Source organism: Carcharhinus amblyrhynchos, chromosome 12 (genome assembly GCF_965287045.1).
Source record: "Carcharhinus amblyrhynchos chromosome 12, sCarAmb.v2.hapA, whole genome shotgun sequence".
Lineage (NCBI taxonomy): Eukaryota > Metazoa > Chordata > Chondrichthyes > Carcharhiniformes > Carcharhinidae > Carcharhinus > Carcharhinus amblyrhynchos.
In genome coordinates this window covers 14284808-14301149 of record NC_137335.1, presented here as the reverse complement: position 1 = coordinate 14301149, position 16342 = coordinate 14284808, and the positions used below count along the sequence as shown (strand labels likewise).

The following is a 16342-nucleotide window of genomic DNA, read 5'->3' as shown; positions in this document are numbered from 1 at the left end:
ATAGTAGGAGGGATTACTATTTAAAGGGCGAAAAACTGCAGCATGCTACGGTGCAGAAGGACCTGGGGGTCCTTGTGCATGAGTCGCAAAAACCCAGTCTGCAGGTGCAGCAGGTGATCAAGAAGGCGAATGGGATGCTGGCCTTTATAGCGAGGGGGATAGAATATAAAAGCAGGGAGGTCTTGCTGCAACTGTATAGGGCACTGGTGAGGCCGCAGCTGGAGTACTGTGTGCAGTTTTGGTCGCTGCACTTGCGCAAGGATATTTTGGCCTTGGAGGGAGTGCAGAGGAGGCTCACTAGGCTGATACCGGAGATGAGGGGGTTGGACTATGAAAAGAGACTAAACAGACTGGGCCTGTACTCGTTGGAGTTTAGAAGGATGAGGGGGGATCTTATAGAGAAGTATAAGATAACAAAGGGGATGGATAGGGTAGAGGTAGAGAGATTCTTCCCGCTCAGAAAGGACAGCAGGACTAGAGGGCACAGCCTCAAGATAAGGGGGGTGCAGTTTAGAACGGGGTTGAGGAGGAACTTCTTCACTCAAAGGGTGGTGAATCTCTGGAATTCTCTGCCCTTTGAAGTGGTGGAGGCTACCTTGCTAAATATACTTAAGTCACGAGTAGATAGGTTTTTGGTAGGCAAGGGAATTAAGGGTTATGGGGAGAAAGCAGGAAAGTGGAACTGATCCACTTCAGATCAGCCATGATCTTATTGAATGGCGGGGCAGGCTCGAAGGGCTAGATGGCCTACTCCTGCTCCTACTACTTATGTTCTTACATTCTTATATTCTAACCCAAAAGCACTGTGTCCTCTACCACCTAGAAAAACAAGAGCAATTAGTGCATTGAAAGGCCATCATCCCTGCAGGTGACGCACCATCCCAACTTGACCATATATCGCTGTTCTTTCATCATACTTTTTTGTATATTCATTTACTGGATGTGTGTGTCACCCGCTGGGATGGCATTTTTGTCCATTCCTAACTGCCTTCCATTTCAGAGGGCGTTTGAGAATCAACCACATTGCTGTGGATCTGGCCAGATCAGTTAAGGACAGCAGATTTCCCTCCTGAAAGGATGTTAGTGAACCAGATGGGTGTTTACCACAATCAACAATGGTTTCACGGTCATCATTAGACTTTTAATTCCAGATTTTTATTGAATTCAAATTTCACCATCCAGCATGGTGGGATTTGAACCCGGATTCCCAGATCTTGCCCAGGGTCTCTGGATGATTAGACCAGTGACAATACCACTATGCCAATGCCTCCCCAGATTCCTAGAATTGAGAGTACCATCACTACTCTGATCGCTACAGTGACCAGCACCTTCTCAAAGACAGCTGGAAACAGCCAGTACATTCTGAGTGTGAATTTTTAAGAAAAATAAAAAAACTGTTTGGGCCATGGTCAGAAGGGAGAAAGTCAAGAGAAATTTCCTAGAACAGTGGAGGCTTTTTGGATTTTCTAATTCATTTGCATCTTTTTACTCATCTTGATCGCTTCTGATACCCTAAACTGCAAAGTTGAAGGCTGGAATATTTGCAAAGTTCACATGCTGAATTATGGTTTTAATTCAGCCCTAGACATTTGGTGATTGTATGATTTATTGTTTAAATAAAATATATGTAGAATTGTCCTATCACTCAGATGGAAAGACCAGTCCTGGGTGGGAAGTTAACATCAGTGAAGGCAAAGTAGTGCCAGAGTGTTCAATTTCTGACTCGTTATCTGACACTTGGAGTCTGGAAGCTCGTTCAGCCATGACCTCCTATGTATCTTTACCTCACTGGTTTGTTGAACTTGAACTTCATGGAACAGAAAGATTTTAGAAGTTATTTATTGGCATTCCTGCCACGTTGATAAATTTTGCATCAGAGCATCCAAGATCTATTTGTATTCCGCCCTCTTGTCTGTGTCTATTCCTGGCTGACCTAATCCAGAACTAATCCCCCTGCCCTGTGGATTGCTCATGACTTGTGTTCTGCTCTGTCTGAAATATTTATCTGGTTGTCCAGTAAAGGATGCGATGGTCTCTGATTCAACCACAAAGCAATCACTTATCCATCGCCTCTCTGTGGAAAGACACACCCCTTAACCTTTCTCTCACTCTCTTGGTTACAGTTGATGGACATGCCATCTCCTTATTGATACCACCCAGAAAGAATAGTCTTATGCTGTTACACTATCAAAACCTAATATGTTTTCATTGGAATTGACCAACAGATAACATGTGCAATATGGTTTTTGCAGTCATTGAATGCCTACAGTGCAGAAAGAGGTCGTTCGGCCCATCAAGACTGCACCAACAACAATCCCATCCAAGCCCTATCCCCGTAGCCCCAAGTGTTTACCCTGCTAGTCATTCTGACACTAAATCTATTGAGCATGGCGAATCTATCTAACTCGCACATCTTTGGACACCATCCTCAACATAATACCAAAGGGTGACTTTTTGACTTCAAGATCTCCCTTCCCCTTTGTTTCTGTACAGTATGTAGATGTTCAGTCTCAGAACGATATGGGTTAGTATGTTAATTCGGATTTGACCTATACATGATGTAGTTCATTTCCTAGTATATGTTTGTTTGGCAAAATAGTTTTAAGTCTGAATGCTCTTAATGTGTATTGTCGTCTTTGAGTGCACTGATTGCTCTGACACATGCATGCGTGAACCGTGCCAGCGATTGGCCTGAGACATGCATGTGGTGAGCTTTGCCAACGCGAAGATGTGGTGCGATGCACAAGTGTAATGTCACCACCATTAAAAGTGATGATGTGTAAAAGTTGGCATCGTACTGAGACACCTTATGGATCAATCCAGGGACCTCTGCGCCTTTGTTGCATTTTTATCGCTGGCGATTTCAAGGGGAGTGAATTCCCCGTTAATTTCTTTCTTACACTTTGAAATCTGACTCCAAGCCATTCCCCAGCTATGGGAAATAAGTTTAGCTTGACGTATATTGCATTGCAATTACTAGGGACAGAATACACTTGTATTTTCCTCTTGTCTGTCCCTGAATCAGTCATGAGCTGCTCCTGAGTCCCTGTCAATTGTGGCTGTCTAACCTCTCTAACTTTATGGCATGGGGGCATAGCTTTAAATTGAGGGGTGTTAGATATAGGACAGATGTTAGAGGTAGGTTCTTTACTTAGAGAGTAGTAAGAGCATGGAACGCCCTGCGTGCAACAGTCGTGGATTCGCCAACATTAAGAGCATTATGGATAAACCTATGGATGATATTGGAATAATGTAGGTCAGATGGGCTTTAGATTGGTTTCACAGGTTGGCGCAACATTGAGGGCCAAAGGGCCTGTATTGCGCTGTAATGTTCTATGTTCTAACCACAGCTGAAAGGTGCATTGGAACAGCTCCCTGATGATATTTCCACTGACTCTTCTTCCCTCTGTGCCAGCAAGTGCTTGGTTTCAACTTTCTCATTAGCGTTGGAACAATGCCCTGCAAAGGGCAGCTGGCTTAAAGCCATGTCCTCCCATTCTGTGACACAGGACCTTATTGCTGGCTGGAGACATTTTCATTGGGTCTGTGTAAGATGATGTGGGATTCTGCTGCTCATGTGAACCTCTTTCTTTTTTCCCCCTTTACAGTCATGCAGGATACACATACTGTGGATCCTGTGCTGCTCACGCTTATAAACAAGTGGATCCATCCATCACGTAAGTGAACCTTAAATGTTGGGGTGTTTCTCTGGTAAATACTGTTGTAAGCAGGGTTAATTTTGAAGGAGGATTCGGTGGTGGGCACAGTTAAGTCAATGAAATCTTCCCACTTATCAGTGGTGTTCCTTCAAGGTAATTATGAGAACCACTCTCCTTTTTGATATATGTTAGTGCCCTGGACTAGGCATCACAGCAAAGTTTATAGATGACACGAAAGTCAAACGTAGTAAAGCGTAAGAGGGATAGTATTAGACTTCAGGAGGCTGGTGACGTGGGCAGGTAAATGTCAAATTAACAAAGAGAAGTGTGAAGTGATGCACTTTGGTAGGTGGAATTAAGAGAAAAATGTCAACTAAATGGTACTATATTGAAGGGGATGCAGGAATAGAGAGATCTGAGGTGTACATATGCAAACAACGGTTAAGACTGCTGCTTCATAGCGCCAGGGAACCAAATTCAATTTGGGCCTCGGGTAACTGTGTGGAGTTTGCACGTTGCCCCCGTGTCCGCGTGGGTTTGCTCCAGGTGCTCCAGTTTCCCCCCACAGTCCAAAGATATGTGTGTTAGGTGGATTGGCCATGCTGAATTATCCCTTAGTGTTAGGGTGATCAGCAGAGTAAATATTTGGGGTTACGGGGACAGGGACCGGGTGGATTTGTTGGTGCAGACTCGATGGGTCGAATGGTTCCCTTCTGTACTGTAGGGATTCTATGATTCTGTGAAATATTTCAAGAAGATGGAACAACTTATGCAGGCTGTTGAAGCCCAAGATCTTGCATGTTTTATAAATGAAAGGCACTGAGTACGAAAACAAGGGACATTATGTTAGCCCTTATGAATTACTAATTAGGTCCCAGCTGATATACTCCATCCAATTCTGGACACCACACTATTCGAAGGATGTCAAGACCTCAGAGGAGATTTAATAGGATTGTATCTGCGATGAGGGATTTTAGTTATGAGGAGAGGTGGGGTTGCTTTCTCTAAAGCAGAGAGGATTGAAGAGAGATTTTCTGGAAGTGTTTGAAATCATGAAGAGTTTGGATAAAGTGTATAAGAAACTTTCTGGTGACAGATGGGTAGTAACTAGAGGACATGAATTTGTAAGATCGTGGGCAGAGAAAACTAAAGATGAGATAAGAGATGTTTTTGCGTAATGCAGCTGGTTGTGATCTGAAATGAACTGCTCTGACGGTTGATGCAAGCAGATATAATTGTGACTGCGAATAGGGTTAAGTACTTGAAAGAGAGAAACTTTCAGGGCTACAGGGACAGAAAAGAGGACAAAGTGTATCGATTTTTCAAAAGAACTAACGTTGGGCCAAATAGCCTCCTAGTCTGCTGGATCATTCTATGACCTACCCAAATCAATGATTACAAAGAAATTTGGAAAGGCTTCAGAGACAATTTTGAGGAGAATTGTAGAATTCTCCCTATAAAAGGAGCTGGGACCAATGTGGAACAAAGAGCAAACTTGTATCAAAGGAAAGTATGAAACCAAGTGAAGGTGTAAAGAGCAAAAGGATACTGATGCAATGATGCGCTGTAGGGGGATTCACAAATGGAACGAAATGGAAATAGAAAAGGGTTTTATAGGCTGGCACAGTGGATCGCACTGCTGCCTCTCAGCACCAAGGACCCAGGTTCGATTCCCAGCTTGGATCACTGTCTGTGTGGAGTTTGCACATTCTCTCCATATCTCCCCGTGGATTTCCTCTGGTGCTCCACGCAACCGCGGGTGAGGTTGATTGGGCACACTAAATTGACCTTTAGTGTCAGGGGGATTGGTAGGGTAAATGTATGGGGTTATGGGAAAGGGCCTGGGTAGGATTGTGGTCAGTGCAGACTCAATGGGCTGAATGACGTCATTCTGTACTGTAGGGAATTTATGATCAGGTGGAGTGGGGGTGGGGGAGAAATGCCGTAGCCATTTAAAAATGGTTTTAAAGGGTAAGGTGTGATGGGTTTGTCAAATTCACATTTTATTCATGATATGGCTAAGGGAAGATGATGGCCTTGTGGTATTATCGCTAGACTATTAATCCAGAAACTCAGATAATGTTCTAGTGAACATGATGCTAGTTTGGGGTTAGGGTGGGGGACATGGTTTAGTTTGGGATTAAGGTGGGGAATGTGGTGCAAGTTTGGGGTTCAGGGTCATGGTGCAAATTTGGTGTTAGGTTTGGTTGGCAAGAGGGAGGTTGGTCATTTGGTCGTACAGAGCTTGAGCATTGATGAAAAGGAAGATATACTGTTGAAGTTTTTTGTCTTGCACCCATCAGAACAAACAATGCCAAATTTCAAACAATCACAACAGTCTAACCACAGGATTTACCACTTGACAACCAATTAGGACCCTTTTTTCTTGTAGTATAAATTGCTGTGATTTGGCATCCTTGTTTGTCCTGATGAGTGCAAGACAAAAAGCTTTAGCAGCAAGTCTCGCTTTTCACTGATGATCAGACTATCACTGAGATTGAGACTAAGGTCCATGAACTCCTCGTTCCTGTTATGGGAGGGGAGGATGGAGGGGGGTGTGATTTAAGATGATGATTTGCTGTAGAGACGAGCTGGGAGATACCTTTGCGTTCCATGGCATTCCTGGATAGACGAGCGGTTTTTGCAGGACCCAAAAGGTTTTTACATGGCCCTTCAGCCAGATCTGGCAGTGGAAGGTTAAGCTACTTGTGTGCCACATCCTTTCAACTCTGCTCCCCTTGGACTTAAGGGAGTAAAGGTGAGCGCTACATCAAGGGGAACAGCCAGGGTGACGGAGAGTAGTGTTTTTATTGGGGCCTGGGGCATCAAAGCTGGAGATGATCTGGTGATTGAGTTAAATCAGTAGCAGCAGTAACGTTTTGACAGTTCAAGAAAGCAGCTCACCACCACCTTCTGGGGGGCAAGGTGGGGATAGATGCTGGCCTAGGCAGTGATGCCCGTATCCCAGGAACGAATAAAAGAAAATACAGAACTAAACTAGCAACAGAGGCTTAAGGAATGTGGAGAACCTGTGATTAATTATGCTGCTATACTTTCTCATGCCTCAGTGAGTAACAGGTGTAACTGAAGTAGTACAATGTTTGCAGTTTCATTAAAAAAAATGGACGCTTCCTTTTACTAGATTGCCCCAACAGGAGAATGCAAGCCGATATAGCTGGAGCGATGTGCACAGTAAAGGCTGAATGTAGGATCCTGTTGAAGCGTTAATGGAATTCTCCCTGCAGTAACGAGTGAAAATTGCAAGTGTGTTCCTTTGTTCCGTTATTATGAAAAATGAACCGTTCCGATTGCTGTTTAATTTCCCCCCATTGCACTGACCTCATTCAATGTATTCCTTTCCCTTGAAGTTATTAGAGTCCTCTGGCAAACTGATTCTCACTGTCAGTTAATAAGAGAGATCCCCCCCCGTTCCACCCAGATTGCGATTTTGCAATGGTACATGTGTCCCCTTCCATTGTTGTTTGCCCACAAGTGGAATGCTTTGTGTTTGCTTGAAGACCTTTGGAGGACCCTGCCACAGAATGAAACTGTGTTTATCTCAGGGTGCATATCAAACTGTACAGGTGACCATATCTTTTGTAAAGAATATGGGTGGGTGTCTGCTGGTGGATGGTGGTAGTGGAGTGGGAGGCTGGGAAGAGGCTGCTATAAGCGGCTTCAATTTCAAAAGAAGGGCTAAATGTTTTACGTGTCAGTTGTTTTTCTTGTGTTTCCATTTTCTCCCTCCCTCAATGTTTTCATCAATTAAAAATTACTGACCGATGTTGGCTGTAGGATGACATGGTGGCACAGTGGTTAGCAGTGCTGCCTCTCAGCGTCAGGGACCTGGGTTTGATTCCTGGCTTACGTCACTGTCTGTGTGGAGTTTGCACTTTCTCCATGTGTCTGCATGGGTTTCCTTTGGGTGCTCTGGCTTCCTCCCACAGTCTGAAAGATGAGCTGGTTAGGTGCATTGGCCATGTTAAATTCTCCCTCAGTGTACAAAGTCAATCTTCATTGTGTGTTTGTATATATAAAGAAAATTAAAGAAAGCAAAGGCAGCGTTGGGGGTGGTACATTGGTTAGCACTACTGCCTCACAGTGCCAGGTTCGATTCCCGGCTTGGGTTATTGTCTGTGTGGAGTTTGCGTATTCACCTGTGACTGCATGGGATTCCTCTGGGTGCCTTGGTTTCCTCCCACAGCCCGAAAAACATGCTGGTTCGGTACATTTGCCACGCTAAATTCTCCCTCCATGTACCTAAAAAATGTTGGAATGTGGCGACTAGGGGATTTTCACATTAAATTCATTGCAACTTTAATGTGACACTAATAAATGAATAAACCTGTGTGTCTGGCATGGGAAAGAGCTATCCCCGAATCCATTTGCAATCCCGGTTTCAAAATCCCACCTGTTTAATCTTAGACCCTCTGCTCGTCACAGTAGTTCTGCAGCTACTGATGTGCTCGATGACACCCTTGTCTTGACCAAAGTTTGTTTATTTGTTCTAAGTTTATTTATTAGTATCAGAAGTTGGCTTACATTAACACTGCAATGAAGTTACTGTGAAAATTCCCTAGTCGCCACACTCCAACGCCTGTTCAGGTACGTAGGGCGAATTTAACATGGTCAGCACACCTAACCAGGTCTTTTGGACTGTGGGAGTAAACCGGAGCATCTGGAGGAAACTCGCGCAGACTAATGGAGAAGTGACCCAAACCAGGAATCGAACCCAGGTCCCTGGCACTGTGCCACTACGCCAGTGGATGTGGAGAGGATGTTTCCTCTTGTTGGAGAGTCTAGAACTAGGGGTTACACGTTAAAAATAAAGGTTGCCTATTTGAGGCAGAGATGAGGAGAATTCTTTTCTCTCTGAGGTTTGTAAGTCTCTCTCAGAAGGCAGCGGAAGCAAATGTTTTTAAGGCAGAGGTATGTAGATGCTTGATTAACAAGTGGGTGAAAGGTTATCGGGGGTGGGCAGGAATGTGGGGTTTGAGGTTACAATCAAATCAGCTATGATGTTGTAGAATAGCGGAACAGGCTGAGGGGCTGAGTGCCCTACTCCTAATTTATATGTTTGTATGTATTTCAATGGAAAGTAAATGGCTCAAATCTCTCACCTACATTGAAGAGGCAGGCAATGAATAAAGAGCGGTTGTGAGCTGTTGCTGATCTTGACGCACTGATGGGTTCTCATTTCAGATATTTTGTAATCATTCTGTTAAATTAGAGGCAAAAGTGACCAGTCAGATTTATCAATCAATTTAATTTCATCACAGACGCAGAGTTTTTATCTTGGGACCATCACACCATGCGCCTCTTTCTCGCTGTGCTCTATCCACTGCAGATATTTATAGAACGCCTTTGTATGATCTACGCATCGATCAAAAGAGTAAGTGTCAATACTTGCATTATGCTATTGATAAAAAAAAGCAAAGCATTATGTTGGTTTTCTTAACATATGTGGAACAACTTGTGTCAAAATCACTAAAGCAGGAGTTGGAACTCTCTTCATGTTTATTGTACAGCTGTCCTGCCCACCTTGAGAAAATCACAGGCGTTGTAGAGGGGGAAATGCAGTGGTTGTGGTATGCGTGGCTTTTAGGAAGCTCCTTGACCAGTTGCCACATTGGAGGTTATTAGAGGAGGCCAACAGAGTATGAAATTAGGCAAAAGAATTCCAAACTGTGTTAAAAATTGGTTTGAAAGCACAAAACAAAGACTGGGAACAAAGGGCAAATGTTCAGAACAGCTAGTACTGCCTGTCCCACAGAGTTTCCTGAGGACCTGCATGTTCACTGCGTATACCAATGTTTTGGATGTGGGTTGAGAGTTAATGGTGTTGAAGTTTACAGCTAAATGTTGCGTGCAGTTGGTTCTTTAGAAGACCAAAGAAAGTTGCAGTGGGACATTGATAAGGTGGGGAACTGAGCTGGGAAGGGACAAGTAGAATTCAATATCTGTAAATGTGACATGGTACATTTTGACAAAGTAAAACAGCAGTTCTTGTACTCTTAATGAAAGTAAGCTTAGTGTTGTGATTTGGGAGCATTGTTTCACAGGACATGGTAGGTAGCAACTCACTGAATAATCAACTCAATTTCAATGAAAGTCCTGGATAGAGTGGATGTGGGGAAGATGTTTCTATCAGTAATAGAGACTAGGATCTGAGGGCACAGCCTCAATAAAGGGATGGCCCTCTGGAACCGTGATGAGGAGGAATTTCTTCAGCTAGAGAGTGGTGAATCTGTGGAATTTGTTGCCACAGAAGGCTGAGGGGGCCAGATCATTCAATTCCTTTAAGACAGAGATGCACATGTTCTTGATTAGTAAGGGGATCAAAGGTTACAGGGAAAAAGCGGAAGAATGGGGTTGAGAAACATATCAGCCATGATCGAATGGCAGCGCAGACTCGGGGCCGAATGGCCCACTTCTGCTCCTATGTCTTGTATCCTATGGTCTATCTTGGGTTATATATTACGTAATTTTTATAGAGACAGAGGTCATTTTCCACCCACCTTTGTATAATCCTATTGGCATAACTTTCTGTTTGTTTATTCCTCGTGTGTTAATCCAGCTAAACACATTGTGTTAGTTTCCTAATGGTAGTGGATTCCATATCCTCCGGGTGCTCTGGTTTCCTCCCACAGTGCAAAGACTTAGGTTGATTGGCTGTGCTAAATTGACCCTTAGTGCTAGAAGAATTAGCAGGGTAAATACGTGGGGTTACGGGCATAGGGCCTGGGGTGGATTGTAGCTGGTGCAGACTTGATGAGCCAAATGGCCTCCTTCCGCACTGTAGGGATTCTATTCTATTCTAACCAGACTGGGGTGAGGGGGGTTTGTTTCCCCTGAATTTCCTGTTAGATTTATAAGTGACTATTCTTTATGAATGACCAAGTCCTGGTCTTGCCTACAAGTGCATACACTATATATACATTCCACGAACGTTTTCAGAATTCTAAATCTGACCTATTTTCTGGAGGAGGAAGTGGAACCAAATTGGCAATAATGTAGATATACACAGAAGTTAGAACACAAAAAGAGGCAATAGAGGAGTTGAAAACAAGGGTGTGATTTTTAAATCAAGGTGTTGCTTGGCCAGGAGCCAGTTTTGGTCAGTGAGCAGTGATAGAGGAATGAGTTGATGCGAGTTAAAACACAGGCAGCAGAGTTTTGGAGGACCTCAGGTTTATGGAGGGCAGAATTTGGGAGACCAGCCAGGAGTGGTACAGCACAGTGGTTAGCACTGCTGCCTCACAATCTGGGTTCAATTCCAACCTCAGGTGACTGTGTGGAGTTTGCATGTACGCCCAATGTCTGCGTGGGTTTTCTCCGGGTGCTCCAGTTTCCTCCTCCACTCTAAAGATGCTAAATTGCCCCTTATTGTCAGTGGGATTAGCAGGGTAAATACATGGGGTTACGGGGATAGGGCCTGGGTGGGATTATTGTCAATGCAAGCTTGATGGGCCGAATTGCCTCCTTCTGCACTGTAGGGATTCTGTGATTTTTGTAACTTATTTGTTTAAACTGGTCTGCAACTTTATTTTGTTGCAGATTTTAAATCCCTGTCTTCTGTTTCTTTACAACCTGCTGCTTGTCTCTTTTTCCTCCTCTAGACCTTAGGGCGGCACTGTAGCACAGTGGTTAGCATTGCTGCCTCACAGTGCCAGGGATCCAGGTTCAATTCCTAGTTTGGGTCACTCTGTGTGTGGAATTTGCACATTCTCCCCGTGTCTGCGTGGGTTTCCTCCAGGTGCTTCGGTTTCCTCCCACATTCTGAAAGAAGTGTTGGTTAGGCGCATTGGCCATGCTAAATTCTCCCTCAGTGTACCCGAACAGGCACCAGACTATGATGACTAGGGGGTTTTCATAGTAATTTAATTGCAGTGTTAATGTAAACTTACTTGTGACACTAATAAATAAATTTTTACTTTAAAGACTGCCTGCCTTTTAGGAAAAGGGGACTAAGTGCTCACCCCATCCTGATACACTTCCTTAGGGTGTGATATTAAATTCTGTGGGAGCAGTGGGGCCCCATTGCTTGACTGGTCACTTGTTCTGAACCTTGCCAATTCCCATTGGGAGCTGCAGTGTTGGTGATACAGTCGGCACTTATTTCTCTGGTCAGGGACTGAGGTAAATGAATTGGGAACTCCTACTCCCCTGTAGGTAGTAATGGAGTAAACCAGACCAGCACTTTCCATCTAAACTCCACAGGGCCTGTGAGACTCTCACACCTACACGAGGCATGTTTTTGAAGAGGAAGGTAGTTAAATGCAGGCAAACCCTTTATCCTCATTTACTCATCAAGGGTTAGGAATTCAAAACCTTTATTCTTTATCAAACGGAATTAATTGTTTGTGTCATTTGTGAAAATGTCCATGCTCAAGTTGTTAATTTATCCAGCCACTTGTCTGTAAACATTCACTGATCCTGGCTCAGGGTCACCTGAGACTGGGCCCAATAAAGCTCAGGCAGCTCAGTCCAAATTGCACTGACTCACTTCTCCGTCCTGCATGAATCTGGAAGTTTAGGAAAACGGTGCTTAATGGCTCTGTTGCCTCAATGGTGGATAAATCCTGAATCGGAATACCAGGATGAGCACTGAAATGAGATTTAAGGTTTATTTATTAGTCACAGGTATGCTTACATTAGACTGCAATGAAGGCTGAGGTGGCATGGTGACACTGTGATTGGCTCTGCTGCTTCACAGTTCCAGGGACCTGGGTTCAATTCCCGGCTTGGGCCACAGTTTGTGCAGAGCCTGAACGTTCTCCCGGTGTCTGCGTGGGTTTCCTCCAGGTGCTCCTGTTTCCTCCCACAGTCTAAGGATGTGTGGGTTAGGTTGATTGGCCATGCTAAATTGCTCCTTAGTTTCCCAGGATGCATAGGTTAGAGGGATCAGCAGGGTAAATATGTGGGGTTACGGGGCTAGGGTCTGGGTGGGATTGTTGTCAGTGCAGACTCGATGGGCTGAATGGCCTCCTTCTGTACTGTAGGGTTTCTATGTTTAAGATACTATGAAAATCCCCTTGTTGCCACACTCTGACACCCATTCAGGTACGCTGAAGGAGAAATACCAGACAAAATACTGACTTTTCAACTGCTTAGAAGTATTCTGCTGGACTGTCACAGGTATCATTTGACCAAGGGAAATTTGCAAGCCATATCAAGCTAAATCTTAAAATTTTAATAATGGAAAGGTTTGGAATAAGTCAGTAGGGTTTCTGTCTGTCAGCACTGGGTAATCAACCCCTTATGCCTTGGTGTCTCTCTCTGTGGCAGCCCTGATATTAGTAAAACACTTGCTTATGCTGATAGGCAATGTCACTCAGCCACGCTGTAACAAGGCATTAGTAGGTCACAGAGAGCATGGTTCCCTGTGTGAAAACTAGCACAGCCACAGAGAGAGCTTAATTGAAGAATGCCTTAGTCATTGCACAGCACATGCACTTGAATCTTTGGCTCCTCAAGATCGTTTTCAGCTCAATTAAGTCGTGTGCCAGAGAGGATAACAGATTGTAATCTTCTGATAGAGCTGTTTTATTCTCCTGTGTGTGCCTGGCAGAGGGAGATGTGGAGAAATTTGTCACTGTCCAAATGAACCAGAAACAAATACCCTGTCCGTTGTTACACAACCGTTCTTGGGGATCTTGGGCTGCAGATGCTGGTAAATTTAATTGGGTAATATTGTGGTTCGGCTGTCCTCAAATGAGCGCCAAGGAACGTGCCGATGAAATCATGTCGAGGTTGGAGGCGCCTTGTGAATCTGTTTTTTTTCTCTCTTTTGTAACCATTAGTTTATGGAGAGCTGTGGAAGACGGGAATGTTTGAACGGATGACTATTCAGATAGACGAAGATGAACATAGTATTGAAATGCACCTGCCTTACACAGCTAAAACCATGGAGAGGTAAGTCACCCAACTGCTGTACGCCAAGATATGTAAAGTAAACCAAGTCTGAAACCTTGTTCTTGTGTACCCATTGGTTGAAATGTTATTAGCTGGGAGATGAGATGTTGCACAGATAATGTGTCACTTTGCTGCAGAGCTGAATGGATAACTCAGCATCATCTTGTGCATGTTTGGTGTACTACACGACTCTATGTAAAGTTAGACTGCACTTACTTTATATCTTGCTTCAATAAGTCAGTAATTTCCTGCTCCTGGCCTGGTCCCTGCATTTCTTAATCTCTCCTGACCACCACTGCTGTGTGAAAACCCGTCTGGCAAAAGCCCAATCTCCTCAATGCCGATCTGATTGTGGCCTCAACTCCACTTATCTGTCTACCCCCTATATCCTTTCAGTCCCTTGTCAATCGAGATGCTGCCTAATTCAGTCTGAAAAATATGTACCATGACCATGCCCCCACTGCCCCCTCACTCATAGAAACAAACTCTCCTCATCTCTGTCTTAAATGGGAGACCACTTATCTTTAAGCTGTGCCCCTATTTCCAGTTGCCCTCGTAAAGGGGGAACATCCGCTCAGCATCCACCTTGTCAAGCCTACTACAGCTCTAATATGTTTCAGTTATATCACCTGTCATGCTTCTAAACTCCACTTCTGGCCTTTCAAATGATGAACTGAAAACCGGGACTGTTTTGGAAGGCGATAAACCGGAAGTAAGTGTTTCCTTTCCTCGCAGCATCCTGTGATTTTGCAGTCATCAAATCCCGAAGAGCTTTGAGCTGGCACTAATACTTCTTTTACAGAGCAGCTGCAAATGCTGGTTGAGTCTTGAGAATTTAGTATGTCCAATCGGACTGACCTTTTTAACAGTTTAAGCCAACTGGAGCTTGCTGACTTGGAGCAAGCAGTATTTTATTAGCACTTGCAATAATAAACACGATTTGTGCTAAAACAGTGGGGTGATAGGTCAGCACATTGTTCTGATGTCCTGCTACGAAATTCCCTTTGAAACATTTGCTTCAGTCAAGTCACATGAACATTCAGCGTTTGTTAAACTGGAGAGTGTACAGCTGTGATCCAAGTGCTCTTGACGTTTATTTTTCGAGGACTTGAATCTTCCTCCCTGTTTGAAATGTAGCAGATTTTATGTTCACGTTGTCAGACCAGACCTTCCACTAAATTACCAGCTTTTCAAACTAGCAACTGCACAGCATAGAAAATTGAGGCTTTGGATATTCTCCAGAAGTACGTGGGTGTGAAAGGTCTGGATAGAGTAGACGTGAGGAAGATGTCCCCATTAGTAGGAGAGGCACGATGGCACAGTGGTTAGTACTGCTGCCTCACAGCTCCAGGGACCTGGGTTTGATTCCCAGCTTGGGTCACTGTCTGCGTGGTGTCTGCATGGGTTTCCTCCAGGTGCTCTGGTTTCCTCCCATGGTCCAAAGATGTGCCAGTTAGGTTGATTGGCCATGCTGAATTGCCCCTTTAGTGTTCTGGGATGTGTAGGTTAGAGGGATTAGCGGGGTAGATATGAGAGGTTATGGGGATAGGACCTGAATGGGATTGTTGTCGATGCAGATTCGAGAGGCTGAATGGCCTCCTTCGGCGCTGTAGGGATTCTATGCGAGACTAGGATCCAAGGGCACAACTTCAAAGTACAGGGATGATGGTTTAGTACAGAGATGAAGAGCAATTTCTTCAGCCAGTGGATGATAAACCTTTGGAAGGCTGTGGAGGCCAGTGACGGAATCTTTCTAACTGTTCCATCATGGGAATCTTAGCAGGCGGGACAGGACTATGTAGTGGTCTGTTGATCACGGGCAGGATTTTCTGATCTTGGGGCGAGCATGGCTGGAAAATTCCACCCCAGGTCATTGAAAATATTTAAGATAGACATAGGTTCTTGATTGCTAAGGGGATCAAAGGTTATGGGGCAAAGGCGGGAGAATGGAACTGAGAAATATATCAGCCACGATCGAATATCAGAGCCAATTCGGTGGGCCAAATGGCCTATGCTGCTCCTATATCTTATGGGTCTACGATTAAAATGTTCTGTACAGGCACAGCGATGACCATTTTGGTGTCAATACTGGGGATGGAATTTGGGATTATAGTGTAAAAATGGGTCCCTTTTATTCATCTACCTGTGAATGCAGCTGTGGACAATGGGTGAGACTATCAAAGGATGTGATGAAAAATGGAAGAAATGTGGTGCACGATTAGAAAAGGTCCTTTTTCCCCCTCCATTCATTTCTTCCACAGGAAATAAGCCCTATCGTATTCCTTTAATCTCTCAAGGAGAAACTCTTCCACACACCTCTGTCTCCATAGATAGTCGAACATGACTCTCTCGTTCAGTTCGGGCCTTTAGGATGTTAGCCCATGGCACTTCCTTGATCACAGTAGCATGTGTCATGGATTGTCCAATCAACTTTTGTAGCCTTCAGCTACAGCATGGAGACAAAAGAGGCATGCTGTCGAGCCAATCAAGAGTGGACATGCCCACCAATCATCACCCTTTTTTTGTGCAATATAAATTGTTGCACCCTTTGAAATTTGGCATTCTTGTATCTAGCCTGATGGGTGCAAGATGCAAAGCTTTGACAACATGTCTTTTTGCAGCAATATTCAGCTTCTGAACTACCAAGCAACTATTTATATAAATTTTGACCAGCGCGGCAGAATAAGCTCCCCTGCTTTTAGAACTATGTTCTTTGGAATCTTTGACACCAACTTGAGAGGGCTGATGGGGCCTCAGTTTAATGTTTT

At 44.2% G+C, this 16342-nt stretch overlaps 1 protein-coding gene across 1 annotated transcript in view; it reads left to right on the top strand.

The window, feature by feature from the left end:
- Positions 1-16342, top strand: part of memo1 (mediator of cell motility 1) — a 39712-nt gene that overhangs the window by 11340 nt on the left and 12030 nt on the right. The window contains exons 3-5 of the mRNA XM_080200085.1: positions 3609-3677; positions 8939-9051; positions 13463-13574. Coding sequence (XP_080056211.1) covers positions 3609-3677; positions 8939-9051; positions 13463-13574 — 294 coding nt within the window. The remainder of the gene's footprint in view (positions 1-3608; positions 3678-8938; positions 9052-13462; positions 13575-16342) is intronic.